Source organism: Helobdella robusta, assembly GCF_000326865.2.
Source record: "Helobdella robusta unplaced genomic scaffold HELROscaffold_28, whole genome shotgun sequence".
NCBI classification, from domain to species: Eukaryota; Metazoa; Annelida; class Clitellata; order Rhynchobdellida; family Glossiphoniidae; genus Helobdella; species Helobdella robusta.
In genome coordinates this window covers 263036-290560 of record NW_008704435.1, presented here as the reverse complement: position 1 = coordinate 290560, position 27525 = coordinate 263036, and the positions used below count along the sequence as shown (strand labels likewise).

The 27525-nt window shown below is 31.6% G+C and overlaps 2 protein-coding genes across 2 annotated transcripts in view; one reads left to right on the top strand and one right to left on the bottom strand.

Annotated features, from left to right (window-relative positions):
* Positions 1-2804: 2804 nt before the first annotated feature.
* HELRODRAFT_185660 (hypothetical protein) lies at positions 2805-21303 on the top strand. The gene is made up of 11 exons (XM_009020439.1): positions 2805-2871; positions 13010-13094; positions 14544-14609; positions 15948-16111; positions 17514-17643; positions 17838-18017; positions 18819-18925; positions 19585-19677; positions 20105-20238; positions 20612-20714; positions 20976-21303. Exons 1-11 carry the CDS (start codon positions 2833-2835, stop codon positions 21063-21065), a joined length of 1191 nt encoding a protein of 396 aa, XP_009018687.1. The 5' UTR covers positions 2805-2832; the 3' UTR covers positions 21066-21303.
* Positions 21301-27525, bottom strand: part of HELRODRAFT_157135 (hypothetical protein) — a gene marked incomplete at both ends in the record, with an annotated part of 25838 nt that continues 19613 nt past the window's right edge. The window contains 5 exons of the mRNA XM_009020438.1: positions 21301-21361; positions 21870-22042; positions 23398-23567; positions 24470-24531; positions 25754-25836. Coding sequence (XP_009018686.1) covers positions 21301-21361; positions 21870-22042; positions 23398-23567; positions 24470-24531; positions 25754-25836 — 549 coding nt within the window. The remainder of the gene's footprint in view (positions 21362-21869; positions 22043-23397; positions 23568-24469; positions 24532-25753; positions 25837-27525) is intronic.

The window sequence follows — 27525 nt, the reverse complement described above, 5'->3', positions numbered from 1 at the left end:
TTAGTAAATTTTTATCAACAAAATTGAGTCTGTTTAAAAACTGAAACTTTATTTTTATTAAACATTTTATTAAAATTATTGCAGATAGATCTATTTCGAAGTTAAATCGTCATCGTCAGTGCATTATTTATTAATTTATTGATTAATATTATTATAGTTTTAATATTATTAAAAATATATACAAATAAATTCAAAAAAGAAACATAAAATTCTAACGAAAAATTTTAACAACGAAAAATTTTAAAAATTTTGAACAATAGTGTCAAGGCGGCAAAAACAGCGTCAAAATTGTGAGGCGCGAAATTAATTCAATTTATTATTATTAATGTTATTATTATTATTATCGTTATTGCTGTTGTTGTTAATGGTGTTGTTATTATTATCATTATCATTATTATCATTGTTAGATTGCTGGTTGATCCGATTAAGGTTATTGTTATTCATTCTTCGAGTTGGAAGTGTTGTCGTGATTCGTTGTTGAATGCTGATGGAAGGTTTTTCAGATTCGATGAAAATGGCTTCGGCGATTCTTAGGCTGTAGTGCTGTTGATTTTTGAATAAAATTTTAGGTTGTTTCTCTCTAGTGACAATAATAATCTTACTCTTCTTCTTGCTCTTGACCTTTCCTCTGCTTTTGATACTGTTGATCATACTATTCTCTTGAGGCTGCTAGACGATTCTTTTAATAATACTGATTCTTGTTTATCTTGGTTTTCTTTTCATCTCTGTAATCGTTTTTCTCCTGTTGTTCCTAATAATTCTACTTATAGCCCTTCTACCCATACTTTTGTGGGTAGCTCAGAGTTCTATCCTTGGCCCTCTTCTATTTATACTCTATACTTCTGAATTATTGTTATTATTAATTTTTCTTTCACTACTCAACTATATGCTGATAATTCTTATATTTGTATTTCTTTTCCTCCGTCTAATCTCAATAGGGTTCTTCATAATCGATCTCTATGTCTTTCTTTAATTATCGCTTGGTCTGACTCTATGTGTCTTAAACTTAATCCTTCTAAATTTGAATTAACTTGTTTCAATAAATCTAAACACTCTATTACTATTTTTTCTATTATCTTACCTGATTTTAAAACTGTTGATGTTTCTCACAAGTTTCGTAGTCTAGGCTTTATCTTTGATTTTAGCATATCTCTTTCTACCCCTTTCTTTTCTCATATATCTCCATATCTTGTTTTCTTGCACTGGTTACCTATAAAATATAGATAAATTTTTTAAATGTATAAGTCTCAATCTAAATTAATTCTTAAGTACTTATCAGATATATTAATTGAACTTAAATGCGCCGGTTTACGATAGTCTTTTTGTTTCCGCTTCTCCTTAACTCGTGTTAAACACACTTTAGCAAATCTGCTTTTGCTTTTTCTGGTCCTTATCTCTGGAACTCTCTACCTCCTTCTCTGACTACTTCTCCATCACTTACGAAATTCAGAGCGAATCTCAAAACCCATGTGTTTGCTAAATTTATTGAGAAACGCTGTTGAACATCGCGGAAATAGCGCTTTATAAACTAAATGATTGATTGATTGAATATATATATATATATATATATATATATATATATATATATATAATTCTACAATTCTAAGTATGGGTAGAAGGGCTATAAGTAGAATTATTAGGAACAACAGGAGAAAAACGATTACAGAGATGAAAAGAAAACCAAGATAAACAAGAATCAGTATTATTAAAAGAATCAGTGCTAAAACCCAAAATTTATGCATGATATGTCGACGATATCTTTGTTGCCTACGACAACCTTGGCCGAATTAAAAATCTTCTTTCTACTCTTAATATTAATAAATCTTATAAAAAATTCACCATAGAATATCGAAACAAAACCTTATCATTTTGTATGCGCTAATCACGCTAGATAAAAACTGCTTTAAAACAACAGTCTATGTGAAACAGACAAACAAAGGAATATGTCTAAATGGAGTGAGTGAGTGTGCCTAACAATATAAACGCAGCACAATAAAATAAAAGCATTTGTAAATAGAGGTTGATTTTCATTAGCTATCTTTCGTTTGATATCCACATCACTTTTACAACTTGAGGTAATCCGGCTTTCGAGGTAATAAAAACTTTTTACTTTTTTCACCTTTTTACCATTAATGATTATGGAAACTTGGATGGTTTTTTGTTTCCGAGAACTTTGTTTGCCGGCCTGAAATTGTCGGCAAAATCTTAGATCAGTATTGTGTTATTCAAAAAATGGTAAAGAAAGAATTATAAATAAATTGTAATAAATTAAAAAAAAGTAAATTTTGCGTCATTTTGCTCCTGTCCGTTTTTAATAACCCGTTCTTGTAATCTAATAAAATAAACGTTGTTTAAAAGCGCATTTTTCAATTCCCAGTAGCGGTACTGACATAAGATTTTGCCGAAATTGTTTAGGTTAAAAAACTTTTAAATTATGTAAATTTATCAAAAATAACAAACGCGCGAGCATTCGTTGACATTAAAGACACACATTTACACAAACGCACCGCGCATGCATACTTAGCTCAAAACATTTCAATTCAGTGAGAAAACTATCCCATTGTAAATTAACTGTTTTCCTTCATGTATATTATTAGTTAACTGTCATTATATGAACGCCATATATAAAAATAAAAAATAATATATGTGGTTTATTTTATGCTGCATATATAGAACAAAATTTTAAGATTTTATATATTAACAAGTTCCATTTACATAAAGTGACAAGCGCATTATCTGTTTCTATTACTATTTAAATTCTTTGATATCTTGTGTTTACTTTTGTTGAAAACATTTTATTTTTGTGGTAATATTTACATACATATTATTGGAATGTCGCATGAAGCATTTTTGCGAACGGCTTTGACTAAGGTTGTTTTAATAAGGTTTTTTTTCTCTTATACTATGGACATTGTTATACTACAAACAAACATTGGAGGTATCGATAGAGAACATGACTTCCTCCACTTATTTATTTATTTTATAATTTTATATTTTTTTAATGTTTTTCCTCTTTTTATTGTTTTTTAAATTATCCATCTGTTTTGTTTGGTGTTCCTGTTTGAGAGTGTTTAGTCTGTTTGCTGTCTAGATTTAGAATGTTAGAGGATCTAATGTGTCTTCTAATCAATTGGCTGAGTGGCTTTTATTGGCAGAGTGGCTTATTGCAAATTATTATTAGAACCATTGACAGATGGCAATAGGTTTTGAAGTTTGTTTGGGGATTTTATTTTATTTTGTATCATGGTTAATTTAATTGTGAATAAACTATTATGTTTGGCAATTGTGTTGTGAAAAATGTATGCATTTATGTACTTGTACTGGTCCACCTTACTTGCTGGAGCTTGTCAGAAATTCTCACCCTTCATACTCACATACTTGTAGAATAGATTCAAGTTGATTCACTTTTTTATTCAACAGAGTAAAAGGACTTTTCTTGACCAAAATGTATCATATTTCTGTGAATTACTTAAAAACATCTTAGTTTGCAATATTGTGATAAAACCTTAGCTGCTTAGCACTCTGTGCATGAATTGTTTACATAGAATAATATTAAAGACCTTTAAATTTAACTCCACCCTTCATTAATATTCATGACCAACCAAAGCACTTCAATTTTTTAACCAAAGCTTTTCTTTTTTTTTCAATTTGTAATTTTTAAATTTTTAATGATATTCTAATAAATATCATTATTTTTTATTTAAAAAAATGTTATAAACATGAGAACTATTTGTAATTTTATTATATTTATTAAATTATATAATTACATTATATTTTTTAAAAAAGAAAACAGATGTATCTAATAATAATCAATAGTTAATAAAAAAATAGTGTCAAAATTTTAGACCGCATAATAATGTTGAATAAGTTCCAGGGCTTCCAGGAATCGTAGTCCCAGGAACCATTTTTTTCTATCAGTGATGGTACACAGCCACATAAATTCAGCACGGTATAATGCTACGTGAGCATCGCATGTACCATTCATTCTTTTAAATTTTTGTTTGGCACATCACAAATTCTCCACTCCATTTGTGTGCATTCTGTTTACTGCCTGAAATGTAATGGAGTGATTCACGGTTTGGTGGTTTAGACCGGTTATGGGTGTTATGCTGTTATAAGCAACCCATTGATTTGACCAAACTGCTGTACCTAAAATTATTAAATCGAACTATATTTCTTAACCAACCAAAATGAATTTTAAAACATTAAACTTTATGAAACCAACCAGGCAGAACATGTCGCTGTATCAATATCAACAATGTGGCAGCATCTCGCTTTTCTACTTCTTGCCTTTCTACTTCCACCAAAAAGGCATCCTTTTTTTGCGTATCCAATCCATGCCTCCAAAAACTCAACGAGCACTAACATTCTGGTTTCTCGATCTCTCGGCAGATGAGATGCAGCTCTCATCTGAACAATGTGTCCGAGCACCTATTTGTGCAGTGCTATCACGAGCCCAGTCCATACATAAATCCTGATGTAAATTGAACCAGTCAGGTAATGGGTTCCTGATGTTCAAATCTAGAGGCTCCACAATCGTAGCCTGGCTAACGTCATTCATAGACAAGAAAAACGTGACCTGTTATATTAAATTTAAAACAACTTGCATCATCATTTTTAAACAAATGAAATTTATTTATAAACAACAAAAAAAATCTTACCAAAATACAATTTGTTAACGACATTTGGCTACAGCTGTAGAAATTTCCATGCCTAACAGTTTTTTTGGCGCGGCAGCTGGAGTTTTTACACCTCCACAAGTAGCCAAGGGCCGTTGTTGTGCATCCTGCAAACCTTTTTTATTAAAAAAAATCAGAAACTGACAAATGCGAAAACTGTACAGCATGCAAGGCAATAGTATAAAATGATAATGAAAAATAATTAACAGAGAAAAAATGTTTAAGCATGAAAAGTTTGTAAAACTCATGTCTGCAAGACAGTGGCATGTTATCGTGGCTGCTTTCAAACCGCGCTGTTTTGCCCACCTCACAGCATCTTCTGTGTTTAAAATACTACCTACAAGTTCAACCATTTCTATTCCTTTAACTGAGGGGCAAGCAGCCAAAATTAACATTTCTTAAAGATAATTTTTTAAATTATTTGTTTAATAATAATGATTTTATTTTATTTTCAACATTCAAACAATTCCTTAAAAATTTATTAATAATTTATTACAATAAAATGAAGCACTTCGGTTGGTCATGAATATTAATGAATGGCGGAGTCAAATTTAAAGGTCTTCAATATTATTCTGTGTAAACTTATTGTCTTCAGTGATAGCATTTGCACTAAGTTGGTGCTTAAACTCGTGCTACTAATGAGTCCCTTAAGGGACGAAACGCGTCTAGCCTAGAACGAGTTAGGTGTTCACAGTAAATCACTTTTGGTCATGGAGAGAGATGGTGTACTTTATGTACTCGTACTACTGGCCGACCGTACTTGTGGGAGCCGACGACCGTACTTGTAGGAGCCAGTCGGAAATTCTCACCCTATATATATATATATATATATATATATATATATATATTTGATCTGTCATCAGATACATCGGCCAGTATGTGTACATAAAGTACACCATTTCCCAACCATTACCAAATTACATTATTTTGAACACCTTACTCGTTTTAGGCTAGACATGTCTCACCAGTAGCCTGAGTTTAAACAACAGCTTAGTGCAATTCTTATTTAATCAGATAAGATCGCATACTAAGATAATTTTTAAGTAATTAGTTAATTGCCAGTGTATCTGATGACACCCATACTTCTTGTTCATTTTTTCAATTTTTTTTATTCGGTAGAGTAAATAGTACGTCTCTAGCGACTAAAATGTGTTTTGTGAATTACCTAAAAACGCCTTAGTTTTCGATCTTATCTGATTAGATGAGAATTGCACTAAGCTGTTGGTTAAACTTGGGCTACTGATGAGTCCCATAAAGGAGAAAGCTCGTCTAGCCTAAACGAGTTAGGTGTTTGCAATAATGCGCCTTTGGTCTCGGTTTGGGAGATGGTGTACTTTATGTACTTGTATTGGCCAATGTATCTGATGACAGATCAACTATTTTCACCTATAATTCTTATTTTTTAATATATATAATATATATATATATATATATATATATATATATATATATAATGAGAATTATGGTGAAATATATATATATATATATATATATATATATATATATATATATTATAAGAAAACTTGTATAGCGACTTTTATAGAACTACCCAAAGGCGCTATCTGATATAACCAAAAAAGAAATTTTGTCCATTTAAGTGATCAAACAATAACATAAATATTTCGAAAGTAAAAATAAAATAAAGATGCCATTAACAAAGAATCAATAAATAAGGTTCCATAACAAAATTCAAACACACTCACAAAGAGTACGCACACCCACGACCAATATACACACACGCGCCCAAAACCTCTAGCAATTGAAAGTACAGATAGAATTACAAAAATAAATTCAAAAATTAAATTCCATGGATAATATCCATTTACCAACAGAGTTGCCAATAGACAGATATAACAGTTATCTCATCTACTCAACACAATGTAAAGCAGAGAATAATTAATTTCCTGAATAAAACATGCACGTACACACACACATAAACATACATATAAATATAATAAAAAGTGATAACTAAATAAACAGGATTATTTGACCTCATATCAATCATAAATATCTGTACACCTTCAAGTTCAATAGACTCATTCAATAGCAATTTTTGTCCACAAATATTGTTACACAATAAACAGTATACATTGTAAAAAGAACTAAAATAAATTAACCCTTTGATTTCATATATAGATGCACACATATATTTTATGACCATACATAATCACTCAAAGTCATTTTAACAACCATGTAAGAACCATACAGCAATCATGTAGCCCGAATTAACTTTTTTAAACCAAATCATAGATACGTTCATCTACACTTTACCCACACCAATCAAACGCAATTACGCATAGAAGATACACAATAACATCTAATTTAAAGTAACCAATAGATGAATAGCCAACCACCAGCAAAATATAAATAAATCAATTCAAATTATTAGAAACAGACACACACACACATCTCACAACATCCAAAACACATTCAACCTAAACACATCCAATCATAAAACACCCACATTCATTACGTACTCGACAACTCAATTATATAGATAAAACGTAAATAAAAATGGCATAAAATGTAGTCACGTGATCAAACTTTCGTCCACTCATCACTACTTTAGCTGCCCTATTCTGCACAGACTGCAACAATGCAGTTTCATTCGCTGAAACACCATACAGTAGGTTGTTGCAGTAGTCCAAACGTGAGTGGATAAATGAATGAACTAATGCCATCAAAGCGGGCTTGCTGACGAATCTCTTAATACGCTGCAACTGACGTAGATGAAAACAACATGACTTCACGACACCCCGTATATGATCCTGCATGGTAAGATTACCATCAAGTGTGAAGCCCAGAATTGTAGATGATTTTTCGAATTTAACAATGGCTTCATCCATTTTTAGTGCATTTTGATGTATTTTTGATGTCTGCTGCCATGTACCAATTGGCACTATCTTGGTTTTAACTTTGTTCAATTTTATACCATTTTGTGACATCCAAATATTTACTGCAGCCAGCACATCTTTCAGTCCTTCAGCTGAATCATCAAACTTTTCAACTAGAGCACATGACACTAACTGAATGTCATCTACATACGCATAACATTTCATCTTATGATTCTCTATTACGTCAAACACATCAGCAGTATACAACAAGAAGAGAAATGGTCCCAAAATCGATCCCTGAGGGACGCCGGTTAACATTTTTCCTCCATTCGAATATTCATTACCAAAAAATATCCGTTGTGATTTGTCATTCAAGTACGACTTGAAAAATCTCAGCACAGTGCCTGAGATTCCATAGCTTGTTGACATTTTTTGAACAAGTATATTGTGATCCACACAATCAAAGGCAGCACTCATATCAAGTAAAGCTAACAATGTCACTTGCTTTGAATCTGATGTCTGAAATAACGTTGACAACAGCTTTAACAGTGCCTTTTCCGTAGAGTGGAATTTTCTGTACCCTGATTGAAAGCACGGGAGAAGACTATTTTCATCTAAGTATTGTAGAAGCTGCCTTGTAACCACCCTTTCAACAATCTTTGCTATAAATGATAAATTTGACACAGGACGAAAACTCTTCAACTCATTTGCATCGGACGATGGTTGCTTCAATAGAGGTGTAACAATTGCTTTTTTAAAAATCATTGGATAACTTTCAGTTTTCAAACACATATTAATCAAATCCGTCAAGTACGGCAAAAACAGTTCAATGTGTTTTTTGAAAAGACTGGTTGGGATTGGATCTAGAATAAATGTTGTCGGAGGGGCTTTCAAAATAACTACCCTAACATCGAGCACTCCAAAAAATCAGAGAATACTTGATGTTCTTTAACCGTACAGCTGAAAGAAGGTAAGCCATGCCCTATAATAGATTTTTTAATGTTTTCAATTTTTTTCCTGAAAAAATTTGCAAACTCACTGGCAGTAATTTTATTGTTTGCTGCATCAACCGTATTAGTTTTTCGTTACATAAAACCTTGTTTAAAACTCGCCATAACTGTTTAGGGTTGTTAGCATTAGTGTTAACTAAATTGTTCCTGTATGATTCTCTTTTCTTTGCAAAATGTTCTTGTTTCATATTCATTAGGCCAATCCAGTTCTGTCTATTAACCATGCATTTATTTTTCCTATATTTGCGTTCATACCTTCGACAATCACGTTTAATTTCTCTACAGTCACTAACCATGGTGCAGTTTGAACAATTCTTGTTTCAGCTAAATGAAGAGGCGCAACAAAATAAACAATTCTCGTCATTTCTCTGTTGAAGAGTTCTGTTGTTCTATCCAAATCATCATCATTACAAGCACCAATTATCGGAGATCCATTAATCAAGGTAATCAAATAATTTTCATCAACACGCTTTTTCCAAGCCCGTACAGCCTTTTTAATCCTTAACGCAGGGGAACAAACTATTGACAAACAAAATGAAGCCAAACTGTGATCATAAATGACACTACTAGGCTATACCTTAATATGAGTAACAGGCATATTGATTACTGATACCATCAAGTCCAACGTTCCATCCTGCATATGTGTAGGTTCTATTATTACATTTTGCATTGAGAACATGTCAAACACATTCAATAATAGCCTGGCATTAACATCATCATTTCTTTCGACATGCACGCTCAAATCACCTAATAATATTACATGATCACTCAATAACATTACGTTCCCCAAGATACTGTTCAATTCTTGAAAAAATGCTTTAAAAACCAACTGCGATCCTGGTCGATAAATGTTAAATAGTACAACATTAGCTGTGCCTATTTTTGCCTCAAATGTTAATAATTCCGGCAAAGCTATCCTTTTGTGTTTAAAGAGGTCACGAAAGTAAATGATTAATCCCCCATGATATGGATCATCTCTTCCCAAGCAATCAACAAACCTGAATGGAGCATAGCTAATTTAATTGAAACATCATCTGATGAACCATGCCAGGTTTCTGTTAACGCTAGAATATCTAAGCCTTCATATAATAATTCATAAATGGCATCAGTCTTTGAAATCATTGATCTTATATTTAAGAGACCTGGACGTAATTTTTTCAATATCCATCATTAATATCATCACTCTCACAGCTATCAACCCCATCACGAGTAACATTAATTCGACCATCATCAACACACTTACCATCACGTTTACCATTATCACCTGCGTTATCATCATCACCACCACAATCACACAATTGATTATTCACCATATTACTTTCACTATAGCTATAACAAAATTCACATCACCAAAATTTTCACTTTTTTTGATTCATCACCAACCATTGCCTCTACCGAAAATATTGAATTAACTTTTCTGTTTACATCATTTATCAAATATTTAATGTCATCAAGTTCCTCCAATATTCCATCGATATCAAAAAAGTACATATTTAGTGCAATCTTTTTTTTATTCGAATTATTTTCATATTTCATATATCCCCTCACTTTGCACACAAAATCCTTTTTATCAACTGCCTCCTTCCTCGCTAAATTCATCAATTCTTTACACTTGATTCTTTGATCTTTTGTCATATCATGGCCAATATCTATTCCCTTCAGATCAGCATCTAGATTTTTCAAATTATTTAGACTTTCCATAATTAAGTTTTTCAAAACCTTTGACTTCAGTCTAACTAACAGCGGCCTGACATTATCTGATCTCTTACCCAATCTGTAGTGTTTGACAACATTTGACATATCAAATTTTTCATCTGTTATTGCGCTAAGAATGCGCATAATCCTTTCATCATCTTCTTTCCCGCTATCATTAAAACTGAAGTTGTTACTTTCTTTCCATTTAAAAATTATAGTTTAACGATCTTTCTTCAACCTCACTAAATAAATGAATTGTTTTCTTTGTATTAATGACCTCTTATTTTAGTGCCTTTATTCCATCATTCATACTCATCACTTCATTATTTACAGTTTCAACCTTCTTTCCAACAACATCTTTCACAGCATCTGAATATGACTTTCTAAGACCAACATGTAGTGAATTTATTTTTGTATCCAGAATATCTACCGTGATTTTTTATCAAGTACTCTTTTTATCCCATTTATTTGACCACTAATGACGTTGTTGCAATCTTGTATGTTTTTTATATTTTTCAGTTCATCTTGCAGCATAGTCATTTTACTTTCTAGATTCTTCATCACCATGTTCAAATCGTCATTAACAAGCGTTTTATTAAGCTTGTCCCACAAATCTTTAATCTGGTTATTAATAACCGCATTGCTTTTCTTGATCGTTTTTTATCCCCCCCCAATCACGCTTAAATGACTGCCAGACTTGAAAGCTTTCATCTCTCCAACACAGCCACTACAACACCATATTAAACCGGTACATTGTTTATTATTACGTTAAACAAAGGCGAAAACGAAACGTCCCTGTGCCTTCTCAAAACTAAGACAATTTTAAAACAATAAAATAAAATAAATTTTTGTTCTTATAAGTCAAATAATGTATTAAACCTTGTAAAAAAAAGATAATAAAAAAACAAATATAAATAAATTAATCGCATATCCTAATCAATAAATTGACGATAATATCGGTACATAGTGATATAAAATTCGAATATATCCCAATCTCACAAATAGAAACATAATTACGTTGTTGAATATTTTTCAACGTTTGTTCAGAAGCGCACTTCCAATGAATCATCAACTAACAAAATTTGCAGTGTAGCTTTTCCTTCATTGGTACTGTACTTGCACAAGCTGTACATTTATTTCTTGAAGCCATATTTTTATTAACAAATCAGTACATACAATTGTAAATTAATGTTAATTGTTGGTGTTTAAGTCTGCAAACTACAATTCAATAATCAACAAGGTGTGGACTTATCCAAAAAAAAAACAACTTTAATATTAGCTTTCTTGTATAAATATATTAAATTTTAAAAATAAAAATATAATAATGCTTCCCTTAATTTTATCCTTTAAATAAATCCCAATTCGAGTATATAATATCAAAATTAATACCAAAATTCAAGAAAAATGCAGAAAAAATTAAATAAGTCCGTTCACTACGAAATACAAACATACGTTGCTGACTGAGATATCATAGTGGCTAATTGTGAATATTATATTGGCAGATTGGGATATTCTGGTGGCTGCTTGTGATTGGAATATTATAGTGGCTGATTGTGTATATGTATATTATGTTGGTTGATTGAGATATTAACATGGCTGATTAGGAATATTTTAATGCAATGCGATTTGATGGTTTGTTAGTGAAGTAAATTGATAAATTCACAAGATGACCTATCATCAGCCATATCCCAACCTTAACATACCCTGTCACCAAATACTTGAATAAAATTTGAACCCCTTACAGTCCAAATAATTATAATCTCCAGTCTTCTTTTGAATTTATCAGTTATTACAGAAAAGGATGTAGAGAGTAAAAAAGAAGAAGTCATCCAAAAAAGACTTGGACTGACAACATCAAAGAAGACTTCAAAATAAATAACATGAACATCGTAGAAGCCAGAAAAATGACTAAAGATAGAAGAAGATGGAGACTCTTTGTGACTAGCTATTGCCGCCTTAGGCTGACAAACACCAGATGATGATTATGATGAGAAAAAAGGATGCAGTGAAACAAGGGTACAAAAATATGGAAATATTAACAAAATAAAGAATGATGAAAGAAAGACCCAAAACCAGATGAAAGGATTGTTTGGAACGGAATCTAAAGATGGCAGGACTCACTTTACAGAGAAAGGTAACAAGATGAGTTAGACTAACGCTGGAAAAATTGCTTTAGACAGACAGATATGGAGACAGATCACTGAGAAGTCATTGGCTGGATTCAGTCGTTGAAATATTGCACAGAAGATAGGGAAAATTTGAAAAAAAAAATTCAATTTTCATTTATGGCTGAAGAAATGTAGTTGCTAAAAGCCTCTTGATGTATTGAAGTTGCAAGCACTGCTTTAATCTCTATAGGTCTCTTTTCGTTGCAGACATTAAGAACAAAACAAATAGGTAAAATATCTATTAAAAATGTTGGATAAGTGTTTTTCATGTGCTTTTAAGTATTCAGATAAGATATCAAAAATTAAGTCTACGACTTTGTTTGATGAAAATGAATTCGACACTTTTTAAAAACTAGTTTGCAACATTTCCATATAAAGGTTAAAGAATTGTACATAAATGAATTACATGCCTTATAATTGACAAAGTGACACTCATTAACTATTTAATCATATTTTCTATTATTCTCAATTTTATTAATTCTTAATTTTACTGTTAATTTTAATTGATTCAAAAAGATTAATAAATGTAACCATGGTTAACTTTGGTAACTTTGACTTAAAAAGAATATTCTTTTCTTCCTGTGTTATAATGAAGTTCATGTAATAAAATTAACATTTAACAGTATAAATATTTTGATGCCACCAAAAATGAACTTTTGAAGATTATGAAATCATTTAACGATTTAAGACCTGCATCAAAGAATTTCGGTTAGTTGCACTTTTAATTTTACAAGGTGCTTCCTAACATTTTAAATTGAAGCTCCAAATCTTTTCAAATTAGCAACAATTTTCATTTGTTTCCATAAATAATTTAGTAAGATAACGACGGGTTGCGATAAGAGGTTTAAAAACAAATGAAAGATTTTACCTAATTTTGAAAAGTAATGAATGGGTCACGTTTTGCATCTGCTTAACAAATTTATTTAACTTTCATTATCAAATAATTCTTTCAAGTTTTGTCATTTCAGCTGCGTTATATGGATGCTTAAATTTTGAAAGTTCTTTTTTGTAAAACATGTCTCAATATATTAAAAGGATTTATATTTAAAGTATATCTCAGCTGATCAAAAAATTTAAAATCCGAGATTATGTTTGCAAATTTTGGTCATGTTCCAGTATTTTAAAGGTTGCCTCAACTTATAACTGCAAAAGAAAGTTAAGAAGGATTTTTTAATAGATTAGATCAAATGTTTCTTTATTTGAAGCTGAATGCTGAATTTAAACAAAATTTTATTTATTAATATGTAAGTTCATATTTATATTACATTGGTTTATATATTTAATGTGATTAAAAAACATTAAGAATATGGTTTTTTAACAATAAATTGTATAATTGACAACTGATGTACTGTATTGCAGTCATCGATGGTAATGCTTAGTACAAAGTTTTCTACAGGGTGATTGAAAAGTAACTCCCTATTTGAAAATATCTACAATCTAGTCCTAAAGCCATAATATACTTATCAACTTTTGTTTGTATTTTACTTCATGTAGGGCATTATTTAATCTATGCTTTTGATTTATTCTTTTATCTGTTTTATAAATTTGTTTTAGTTAATTTTTTGAAATTTCAAAACCCTACAAAAAAGAGTTGGATTTCTTGCATCACATGGGTGTGCCCAGATAGCTGCACTGCACGTTATGTGTTATTTGTCTTGTTTGTCTGAGCTTGTTTGGAAGAACTTGAAAGGAGAATACGTGAAAACAAAAGTTTTGTGTGAAATCAGTTGATGCAATTCCTGGACGATTTGAGAAATTGGTGGCAAAGGATGGAGTCCATAATGAATTTTAAATAAAGTCCATGTAAAATACACTCTTTTCATGTACATTTAATGTATAAATTGCATTTCAATTATAATCTGGTTATTTTATTTTAGGGAGTTGCTTTTCGAACATTGATTATCCCTGGAATTAAAAAAGTATGATATATAAAAAATTATTTTAAATAATATTTTGAGTCTTTATTCTGCAAAAAAGACACAAAACGGATTTTGTCAATTAATATTAAGAGGTTAAAAAGTTTCTTAATCGCAGTTGTAAATGACTTTTTGATAATCGGACAACGTAGTATTTGTTTTAATATATATATATATATATATATATATATATATATATATATATATATATATATATATATATAATTATTTTTAATTTCAGTCTTTAACGATGGCGTATCCAAAGATTTGGTTTGTCTGGAGGGTACAATTCCTGTTTCATACAAAGGTTCCTCTAATTTTAAACTATTTTTGAATTGTATAATTGAGGTTTGTATTGTATAATGTTTAGTGAAATTATCAGTTGCAAGTTTCTGGTAAATATAGGAGAAAAACGTAATTTTTCCTACTCGTACACACATCTTGTGCAGTGTTTTTTTCTATATGTTAATGTCTAAAACTAAAACAATATTACATAATAAAAAAATGTTTATGTTTCATTAATAAAATAAATCCAACAAAATGTACCAATTTGTTGTTGATTTTTTTTATAACACACTGCTTTTGATTGCTTTTATTTTTGCTTTTCTGAAATTAAATCTTGTGCCATTTGTTCTTTCACTTGAAGAATTCTTCATTCAACTGGTTTGCCGTTGCTAAGATATAGTATGCCGTTTAGTTTAGATTGTTATGAATTTCTCAGTTTTACGGATAAAACTTGTGTTTAGACAATATACTTTGACGAGACTTCTATAGCTGCGATTGGAAAATTAGACTGAAGATGTGGAGCTATGATGTTTCCGGGTACAGTTGGTTGACACAAGATCTTAACATTCCAGCTTACTAACTTTGGTTAAAAAAAGATTTCGCCTGTTTTGAAAAAGTTTAAGCGTAATAGTGTAATATTAACAGTAACAACTGTGGATCGAATAAACAAATTTGGGATATCATGAAAATATTTCTCTCATTTTCAAATCAACAAAAATCATTCACTACAAGGAACAAAATAAGCAAGATGGCTGATTACAACTATCATTTTATAGACGCTATTTATTGTTTTTAAAGTTACAACATCGAACATATATTTATAGAAAAAAAATTTAATTTTTAACTATGCCCCAAAGAATTTGGTAAAAAACATAACTGAAAATTCAAATAGTTTTGATTTAACAAAAAAATTAAGTAAATTGAACAGTTAAGTTTTGTATTTAGGCTTATATGTTAAATTGACAGTTTTATTGAATCATGTAACTATATTATTAATCGAATTTGTTCAAAGTTAATTTATAGTATTGTGTTTTAATTACTATTAATTGATTAATGAATAATACATTGAAAGCGATGAGTCAACGCTTTTAGAAAAACTTGTGAGCGTACTGAAAGGCCAGTCCGTACGTCCCGCAAAAGGGAAATCGGCCGTTTAATCTGACCCAGAGATCGAACGTATATTTAGTTGAGGCGATTTAGTTAGGAAAGTGAATGCCTGCAAGAAGAAAGTATCGAGCGTCCGGTGGCGTTTACCATTGCCACGGCACTGATCATCCACACCACCGTCGCAGCGACAAAAATTCTACAGCTTGAATCATGTAAACGATAATAGTTTCAATTCATAATGTATTTTTTTTAGGAAAAATGTACAACATTCCAATATGCATCTATTTGATGGAAACTCATCCATACAATCCTCCAATGATTTATGTCAAACCAACCCAGTCTATGCAAATAAGACAAGGAAAGCATGTAGATGCTAACGGGAGAGTTTATCTACCTTATTTGCATGAGTGGAAATATGTTAGATTTATTGTTTAATATTTTAAAATATTTAATTTTAAACATTTTAATATATTTTCTTAAATAAATCGTCACAGTTTCCTAGTATATTAATATATATATATATATTTACAATATTCTATAAATTCTACCGAATGTTTGGCGTTAATATCTTTGTAGTTCGTTTTTTCGATTTTTCTCACTAAAGTTTTTTGGTGAACGTTTAGTTTATTAAAATTCAAAATAAACTTATTTTCCGCATTCATGCTGCAAATAAGGCCATATTTCGATTCCGAATGAATCACCAAATAATAAAGTTAAACTCCGAATATATTACAACAATAAAGAGACGTCTCACCTAATACTGAAAAACAACTGTAGTCCTAGAGATAACTCTGTGCTAAGGCGTAATCACATAATATATGAATTTAATTGCCCCTTTGACGGCAGTGCACGTCAACATGACTCATATATCGGGATTACTACTACCTCATTGACTAGAAGGCTTACGATGCATAAACAGAATGGTGCTATCAAATCTCATTTGGACTCAACACACTCAATCACTATTAGCCGTGAAATCCTTGACAGTAACACCAAAGTAATATACCAGAACGGCAACTACACGCATCTTAAAATTGCAGAAGCAGTCCTAATTGACATCAATAAACCAAAAATAAATATACAACAAAAAATGACAACCTCACTTCCAACCCGGCGCTTAACCAACAACGAAAACAAAGAAGTAATAAAAACTAGCATTGTTAATAGTGACAAATAAGAATTGTTCAATGAAATATGTATTCTATTGTCTACGCCATTTTGATCTCCACTTTGGGTGACAAAGTCTAACTAAAAAAGTTTTTTCTCTTTGAAAAAATCCTTGCAAAGCAGTAACTATAAAATATTGTATGAGACTACAATGTGGTGCAGAAGGGTTTGCAAAATTAATGTTGGTTCACTATGGTTTGGAGTAGCTCTAGCCAAAGTTGAATAGTATATAATTAGCACATTGAATAAATGAAATTCGTCAAACCATTTTATTTCACTGAACTCGCCAGCATATTTTCTCAATGATTGTTAAAGTTCCAACTGGACTATTGTAATTTGTTACTGTTGGCAACTGCAACTAACATGAATTCAAAAAATTAAGCACCAAGCAGCCACAGTTGTCGACTTTAACATGTTCATGGCGTTTAATGATGTTGATGACGATTGAATTATTTTAGACTTTATATTTATAATAGTACAAAACAAAAGCTCAAAAATACGAGTTTCTTCGGAAGTTGACAAAATAAAAAAATTGCTAGGAAAGGTTAAAAAAGCAATGTTCATTTTTAAAAAATGTGACTAGTAAAAGCATCTCGTTTAATAGGTAGTAAATAAACGATTTCTTATTAAATTAACTCATCAATGTTTTTAGCCGCAATCGGATTTAAGCGGACTAATCCAAATGATGTCTATGGTGTTTGGCGAGGAACCGCCCGTGTTTTCAAAGCCGACTGTGCTTCCTGCAAATAATCAAAGCAGTAGACTGCCATATCCGATCGGCAGTTAGTTGGTTATATTGATTTTAAATTAGTTTAGATGATTTTTATTATTTTTGTTCTGTTTTTATTAATATCTACTTTAATTTCAATATTTTTAACCTTCTGGCAGTTGACATTCAAGTGATTAAACAGTTTAAAAACCGTAAGGTTATTTAAATAAAAGGTTGGTACGCTGATAAATATATTTCAATGCACAGATAACATGCCAATGCCATCATACGCCACTGGAAATAATCAACCAGCCCAGTTCGTTCCCAGTTCTAACTTACCGTATCCTACCTATACACAACCTCCGTATCCTCAACCACCTTTTGCCGCACAACCATTACATTCAAATCACTCAGTGGGTGCCAATATCAGTCATCAAGCTGCTACAAGTTTGTATTTTTGCACTTCACTTGTTTTGGTTCGTTGATAAACTGTAATCGTTAGTTAACTCCCGAATTTCATAACAACTGAAATAACTTTTCAACAGGAATTAAGTTTTTAAATTGTTTTCAAGGTATGACCAATTAATTGCATTTCTGTCAAAAGCATTTGGTAATTTAAATTCACTAATTTAAAAAGCAAACTAAATTAATTATAGAATGTATTGAATTTTTCGACAATTCTCAACTTTCATAAGTCGCCACCATTTCAACTTTATTAGTAAAGAGCTGTCAAATTATTTTCGTTCGTAGGCTTAACTAATTTTACTTTTGCTACTCAGACCTGTTATAAATTACTATTTAAATGCTTTTTTCTTTATCACGCAGATCTGTCTACACTTACAATTGGATTTTTTGTGCCACAAAGGCTATATCATTCCACCCAAACCTCGCACGCGACATACATACCCATTAAACAAATATTTCATCTATTAGCATACTTACGCAATTATTGAAATTTTGTCTTAAATCTATAAAAAAAACTCCTTAAAAACTGTGTTGAAAATTGAAAAACCATAAATTTTATTGCTGTTAAAATGTTGTGCAAGCTGAATGTACTTTTGTTCAACCTTTTCAAAATTTCCATAATATTATGTTTCCAATTTAAAATTATTTTAATTCACAAATTTTTTTTCCTAACGTCCATTTTCAATGTTTTTATCTCTTATTAAAACTCGTAGCAAAACAAATCAACTGATAAATACTTTTGGAGGGAGAAAATAAAATGCATTTCTGAATTTTCATTTGCAGGTTCATTTAACAATGTCCTGAGTGAAGAAGAAAGAAAATTATCGTTGTTATCGGCTGTAGAAGACAAAATGAAAAAAAGGTTGAAAGAAATTTTAGCACAAGGGCAAGTTCGTATTCCCACGACTCTGTTTAAATACGTTTAACGAAGTTATCTCATCTGGTTTTAATTTTTCATCAAATTTATAAACAGTTTCAAAGTATTGGTATTTGGCAGGAAATTCGTTGTCATAAAAAATATATGAGAAACGCTTTTAAATATCAATAGTATTAGAAAGAATTTTTGGGACGTGAATCTTGGATATTTTCTATTTTAATATCACTAAGCCGATACAAAATTTCAATTTTTCGAGCCAAGATAAGATTCGCAAAATATTATTTATACGCCGAAAATTATTTTTACTTTAATGTTGATTGTTGGCAAATAAGTACGTTTCAAATAAACCATGAAATATTATCTTTTGCACAAGTTTACTTTTTATTTTTTCCAAGCTTCAAGACAAAACACCCAGCTAAAATTTCGCATTTGAATTATATGTGAATTAAAAGAACGGGAAAAATAAAAGCAGAGCAAACGTCAATTTCGACGTTTTTTAATTAGCTGTCTTTGCATAATTGAACGTTACTCATTTTTCCTAAACTAAACCATGTATCATAAAATCTTTCCTCCGTTATATAATTTTCATGATCATTGTTTATTTATTCAATTCACTTCTGAACTGTTATCGAAGGATAATGCAATTGTATCCTATAATTTAAAAAATTTCAGGCAGAAATGGAAACATTAAAAACAACACAAGAAGATTTAGAAAAAGGTCGTAAAAAGTTGGAAGGAATATTCAACAAAATTGAGCAGGAACAAGTGAGTTCATCTGATCTCATAATTTTATAAACAAAACAAATTCAACCATTATCCTTGGATTTGTTTGTAATTATTAGAAGCAAAAGACGCATAATTTTTGTTTTTTCTAATGCTATTTGATGTTACATTAAATTTGCATATGGAGAAGAACGCTCGTATGCCCTTCGTTGGGTTTTTCAGACACTCTGTCCAGACACTCTGTTTTAATAAAACCGAAGTTTAACTAATTAAGTTTTATAACGTGTTGAAAAAAATGGATGGACTTGCAACAGTCTTATGCTGTCACATTGTATTTGCACATTTGTGAAATGGTTTTATGATGTTTTCTTTTTTCCCGGCTATTAAAGTTGTAGTCATTTCATATTTAATGTTTTATATTGGTACCTTAGATTTTTGAATGAATAAATAATTTAAACACTTGAAATAGATGAAACTAGAGTCAGATGTTCGAACGATGCAATCCAAAGCTACCGAAATATCCCAAGTACTCAGCAGAATGAAATTGTCAGAGGATGTGCTGATCGACGACATCATTGTTCCCGTTGCTCCTCTTTACAAGCAGTAAGAACTGTAAAATTTTTCAAACTAAGAAATGTAAAAGTAAGCGTAATAACTTTAGCTTCTGCTTATTTTACGTGCTTTCTTTACAAACTGGTAAAGATTCAAATCCCACCTGACAAGGTCTCAGTTCATTACACCATTACTTAGAAAACTCTTTTTCCACACCGTAAACTAATTTCTGGTCCACCTTTTATGAATGCAAATGTAAATGTAAGGGAAGATGCAATTTTAAAATCGAAGAAACATTTGTTTTTGTAAATTTTACCACCACTTTTTCATATAAATAATTAAAGTAATGAAATGAAGTTCTCCCTATCACGTTAGCGTTGTCAAAAATACGAATTAAGTAATTGAAAGCAATTTTTACTTGCAGAATTCTGGCTGCATTTGCAGAGGAACAGTCAATTGACGATGCCATTTATTACTTGGGTGAGGCACTAAGAAGGAACGTCATCGAACTCGACGTCTTTCTTAAGGTAAGCTTTTTAGTCAACACTTGAAGAAATATTTAATGTTCTAAGTTATTTTACTTCCCAAATGACACCTTTGTAAAGCAAAACTAATTTTATAAATGTCCACATCGTATCACGACCTTGATTGTTCACAAGCAAAAATCAATTACTCGTTCTGTGCTAAATTAAGCATATTAATAAATTACATATATTCCAAGTAAACTACCTGTATTTCCTTATAACTTAAATTGATAACGTAAATAATGTTTTCAATGTAAACTACAGCAAGTCAGAGAACTGAGCAGGAAACAATTTCTTTTGCGAATGACCATTAACAAATGTCGTCAGAAAGCTGGATTTGTTGAAGTTTATTGAAGGAAATTATGAAAAATGCCGATTGACAGCTTTTATTGCTTCGTAATTAAACCCCAAATACATTGACATTTATTTTTTAATATATTCCGAACAAGAACTATTAATTCTAAAGTGAAATTTAATTGCTTCAGTTTGAAATCAAATCATTTAAAATTATTTTCAACCCATTCAATTAATTAATTAAAATTTAGCATAAAAGTTGTGTCGTTAATAAATAAACCAGAGTGTGATTTGATCAGTCTGAGTTATTTGGCAACACGGATACGCCACGCCTGATTTGACCCCAGCCTATCAATCTGCATGTGTGAATTCATTGTTTGGAGGTCAAATATTACTTAAAATTTAAAATATTGTTATGGATATGCATTGAATATGTGTTCTACTACCATATATGTCGCACATCGTATAATTAGTTTACTGTAAATATGATAGCGTATGATGTTATAAGTCCTTTCAATGACCCAAGAGCTTTGTTTGGTTCCAATTTAAGGTTATTGTAATAATTGATTGATCTTCACGGAACAGAACCATTAGATAACAACAATTCTTAGATATAGATTGCCATTAGATAACCAAATCCAAATGGTATTGTTAAACATCTGAAACAGGACATAAACGGTAACCTAATCTGGTACTTGCTCCAATAAACGTTGACAACAATAACGGTAAAAATAATTTTAAAATGAAAACATGTAGAATTATGAGGTTACGAAACCAGAACTGATAACCAATAAATGAATTTTATCTTTATCCCAATAAAAATGATCTCACAAAAATAATTAACTAAACGTAGATTTATCAAACCTCCAATGTTTTTCAACCCTTCTGCTTAATGCAATCTTCTCACCCAAATCTGTGCAAACAGGATTGTTGAGGCCAACTTTGGCCAAATCTTTTTTTACGGCTAAAACGCGTCCTCCACTGGTTAAAGATCCAATGTTGACCATGATGATTTCATTTTTGGATAAGTTTTGAACCTGGTGAAAAATGAAACGAATAAATAAATAATCAAAGATAGAAGACATTTCAAGCTTGCAAATTTTTTAAACCAACCTAATTTTATTTACTTTTCAGAAGGCTCTTAAAATCTATTCGTTTAACATAAAATTGTTATGTGAATCTAAATCCAATGAGATTTATTAGACGGATTGTGTAAAAATAATGATAAAATTTCTTTGTATGCTACAATGCTTGAAGGAGACCATATATCTCTAATTCTACCCCCATCAAATGTCAATGTAGCAATTTTTCGAGTTGCTTTTAAAATTATCCATGAATATAGCTGCTTCATTTCTTGACTGTAGTCTTGATTGCCTACTTCATCACTCTCTATCGCTGCGTTAGCCTTGGCCATTTTCTATTTTGAGGATTGGTATTTTTTCCTTATAATTGTTTTTTTTAAAAAAACTTTTGCTGTGTGAGGCCAACCCACAGTTGTAGCCTTTCACATCCTTGAATATACAAATTTCTCCACAAGTAAAACCAAAAATTGGCATTTCCGGCTGTTGGTGCTCCGTTTTGCATACATTGATGCTGAAGTTTTTTTCTCGTCTCTCACCTTGCTCAAGTTGAGCTGACTACCTCTTTGCCTTGAAGTAATTCTGTCTTGTGGGCTCTAGCATATCCTTTCACAAAGGTAACTACGTTTTCAACATTTAAATCTTGGCCCGTAAGCAAATAGGCTTGATTGTCTTGGTTGGACAAGCCAAAAACAAATTTGTTGTGATGATAATAATAAATGATTAAAAGGTTGTTTTTCATAAATATAAACACCTTTTAGGCTATATAAAACTTTTTTCCAAACAAATCCTATATAACAAAATTTCTATATTGCGTATTTTTTTTTTCTGGAACCATAAAGTTCGTTGTACGGAGGTCTGACTGTATTCGTAATCACCAGAATAATATTTTGATGATTAAAACAACTGAATTGGTTCAACCATGTATTGCTTTTAATCCATTTTACCAATTTGTTGTGTCTTGCTCTTAAATTAAACAATTAAAAACTCTTAAAAACTCGATTTAAAATTAACTAACAAAAAAATTTCTGAATAACTTTTTTTATTACAAATTTCAACTTGTTGTCCTGTTCTACACACTGTAAATACTAAAAGACCGATCACTTTTTAAAAATGAAAATAGTGGTCCAGTGCACTTGGTAGCACAAAACATATGTACTTCTAAAAAACATTGAGAAATCATTTTCAGAATATAAATTTTTTCAAATTCCTAACACCTTCCGTAGTCGTATGAAAAATATCAGGTCTTTTAAAAAATTTTGACTTCAATCAACTTCAAAACTATGGTTAAAAATTAAAAATATTAACACAACCTTTGCAGCTTTTTTGTCTCCCTCAGTTCTAACACCCAGCAGCCTCCTTAGCAAGAAATAAGATATTTCAAGTTCTATGTAGATGTCAGGTAACGTACCAACGGTGCCCAACATTTGACCAACTAATCTGTCTGCTCGACACAAAGTAGGATCAATTTTTGTACCAACACCTTGTAAAAATTAAAAAAATTATTGCATAGATAATACAGAAAACTTCTTTCTTTTTTAGACTATTTCATGCTGCAAGATCAAGATGTTAAAATTGTCTTGCTGAAATCTTAAATTTAGAAATTAGCCCTACCGTTTTTCAACGAAGTTTATCCATTGCTTAAGCAATGGTTTTGACAGCATTCATTGATATTGCTGACTGCATTTAATAATTTTATTTATCGTTAAATAAAACACCAGTAGCAATAGCTTGAAAAATTTGTTGTATAATAAAATTTCAAATCGTTCAAAATACAAATTAAAAATAAAATAAAAATTTCAATATTTTCAAAAGTGTTTTTTCCATCATTGTGTGTGGTAGGAATCCAGATAAAATTAAGGAAATTAATAAGATACAACAATGACTAAATTTTTCAAAAAAGTTGATAATTATCACCTAATTTTATGTGCGAATATTCGATACATAATTAATAAAAAAATTCACACATAAAATTATATATTAATATTATAAACGCATCGAACATTTTTTTCAATAGGTTTTTGTTATAAATGTATTCCAATTTCATATGTTTTTTGTTACATTGCTTAAAATTCAAGCATTGTCACATAATGGGATAAATAAGTTTTCTTCAAATCAATTTTTTTTTAAAAACAATGCTATACCCTGCTCATTCAAAAGGTGAAGTCAGGTTTTACTTTGGTTTTGTTACTATTATTATGAATAATTGAAGCAAACAGCGCATGCAAGCATTCCACACGCACTGCACCCACATGAGTCATTGTAAAAGGAAAACCAGGTGCCTTAAAATATTTTCTCATCGCCCAACTAGATAGCATTCATTAATAGATTTCATTAATAAGTTACGTAAATTTAATAAAAAATGATTAAATTAGTAAATGCTACCTATCAAACCGCCAGGTACTGCATATTGAAGATCGTTCTGTTCAGCAAACAATGAAACAATTCTGAAAAATAATTAATCAGATAATCTTAAATTATTTTAATGACTGTTAAAAACATTCTTTAAAACAAACGTAAAAATAACGACATACACTGGACTAGATAATTTCAGGATGTTACATTTATATCGGTGGCCGAGAATTGATTTATTAACTGAATTTATTAAGTTTGATTTAAACTGTATAACAAAACTGATGATAAAATGAACAATGGCTTCCTCTGTCTTTTGCATTTGTGTTTATGGAAAAAGCCAAAACTGCATTACATTTTTAATGGAACTTAATATTATACTCTCTAAACGTTTAATTTATCCGCCGAGTTCGCATGCTGCTTAGGAATGATTGATTGGATCTTACAAGTTATAAAACATTAGTGTCCAACTGAATGGGAATGACAAAATCAATTTGATTAAAGTTATTAAAATAAGAAAACTGTTTTCAGTTACAGAAATAATTACTAAGCCATCCCTAAAAATTTAGCAATCCCTAGTTTTTTTTACCAAAGTTGCTAATCCACCGTTAAATGATTCCAAATGGCTGATAACAAATAAAAAAATTAAACTCAATCAATGGAGATGTATTCATCAGCAGCCCAGACCAACGCAAACTTAGTGGATGCATCATCTCAGTAGACGATGTTAAAAACTAAGGCTTTTTTTAGGAAATTCAAAGAAACACATTGTGGTCAATAAAGACTTACTGTTACTCTGTCAAACAAGTGAAATGGTGTGTCGACTTCAATCTGCAAGTATGTGAGTATGTATAAGGATGAGAATTTGCCGAACTGCTATTTTACAAGTGCAGCATTCGCCCTCGAAATAGTGTTGCAGTGGGCAAGCGAGAAGGCGGTTGCTATTTTAGTTTAGAATTTTTTTTGAGTCAACTCTACATTATATGATTAACGTCTTTGCATTTTTTAGGCGGTATTTTTACTTGGTGTCTTAAAGCGTTTTAAAATGATAAGGCACTAATGAGAGCACTAATGTAGCACTTGCGATACTGCGAATTTCAAGACAATAACGACATTTGGGGTGGCTATCATTTCCTGAAGCCCAAGCTTGCGGTGTTGGGGTGTGATGCAATAATGATGTAGAGCTGTTTGCACCGAACACTAGAGAGAAAATGCATACTATACCAAGCAAACTTTTTGAACCAAAAAAGTTGTATTCCTAATTAAAATGCAAAAGCGGTTGACTGCCAAGATAACAATGTCCATTAAAATAAATACCTGGAAAATATGGGTTTGCATGTTAATTTGCCTTCAGCATCTTTAGATACAATACCTGGTCTGACTTCGATTTCTTGACCAACCTAAATTGAATGGATTAATGAAAAAACGTAATTTATTACAATTAAAAACAAACATAATTTTAATTTTTTCAAATGTAATTGAATACAGTGCGCTGTGTGAAAATTTTAAGTGCTACTATAAGAACAACAATAACAACAACAACAACACACGTTTAGACGACATTTTCCCCAAGATCGGGGGTTGCCGTTTGGCTACCTATGATGAAACCGAAATACCCCTCGACGCCATCCACATCTGTCACTCGCCTCAGTATCACGCAACCCCGCTTTCACCCTGTCCTTCTCCACCTGCTCTCTCCATCCCAATCGCGGACGACCCCTTCCTACCACTCCTTCAACCTCGAACTCCAACGCTCGCCTAATCCCGACCCTTTCATCCCTTCTCAACACATGTCCATACCACCGCAATCTCGATCTCCTTATCAATGTCACAATGTCCTCATTCAGTCCCATCATTGACATCAGCTCTGTACTACTCCTCCTATCCTTCACCTTAACCCCACACATCATCCTCACCATAGCTCTTTCAGCCCTCTGCAGTACACTTTCCTCCTCTCTCCTCAACACCTAAGTTGACCATATACCATCATATACCATCTACCACCATATACCATCGCTGCTCTCACACATGCTTTATATACCCTCCCTTTCATCTTCACTGAAATTGGTAAACTTTTAACCCTTTCTTTTCAATAACACTTTTCCATCTGTCAAATTTTAACTGCAATTCTTCCATGCTATCAGCCATCAAGACTAAATCATCTGCATACAAAATCTCAAATAACAACCCCTCCATTATGTTTCCACACACAACATCCATCACAATTGCAAACAGAAACGGTGATAACACTGATCCTTGATGCATTCCTACCTTAACACTAAAAGCGTCCGACATCCCCCTTCCAACCCTCACCTTTGTCTTTGCTCCTTCATACAGCTGCATCACAGCTTTAACAAGTCTCTCATTCACTCCTTTCTTCCTCAACGCCCATTCAATGACCTTCCTCGGTACTCGATCAAAAGCCTTTTCTAGATCCACAAAACACATGTACAATCTTCGTTTCTTCTTTCTTTAATTCTCCTGCAACATTCTCACCATGAACAACGCATCCACCGTTCCCCTACCAGGCATAAACCCACACTGCATTTCATTAACTGTCACCATACTTCTCAACCTCCTCTCAAGCACCCTCTCCACTACCTTCATTCCGTGCTCTAGTAATTTCACACCCCTATATGACCCACAATCTCTCACATCTCCTTTGCCCTTATACAACGGCACCAACACACTGTGTCGCCAATCCTTAGGTATACCTTCATCATCAAACATACTGTTAGCAATTTTCATCATAACTTCAATTCCTATCACCCCACTCGCTTTTATATGTTCTGCCGCCACTTCCGAAACCCTTGTAGCCTTACCTAGTTTCATTTCTCTAACTGCTTTCTCTACTTCCTCCATCGTCACCTTCTCTATAGGTCCGTGTGTGACCGCGGATTCCACATCTCCATCCCACTCATTCTCTTCATTCATCAACCTTTCCATATGAGCTTTCCACACCTGAGCTTTTTCCTCCTCATCTATGCACAACTTGCCAGATACATCCCAAACATATCCATTCCATATAACATCTTTCCTATCCCTCATTGACTGCTTTCCTACTTTGAACATTTTCCTCGAACTCACAT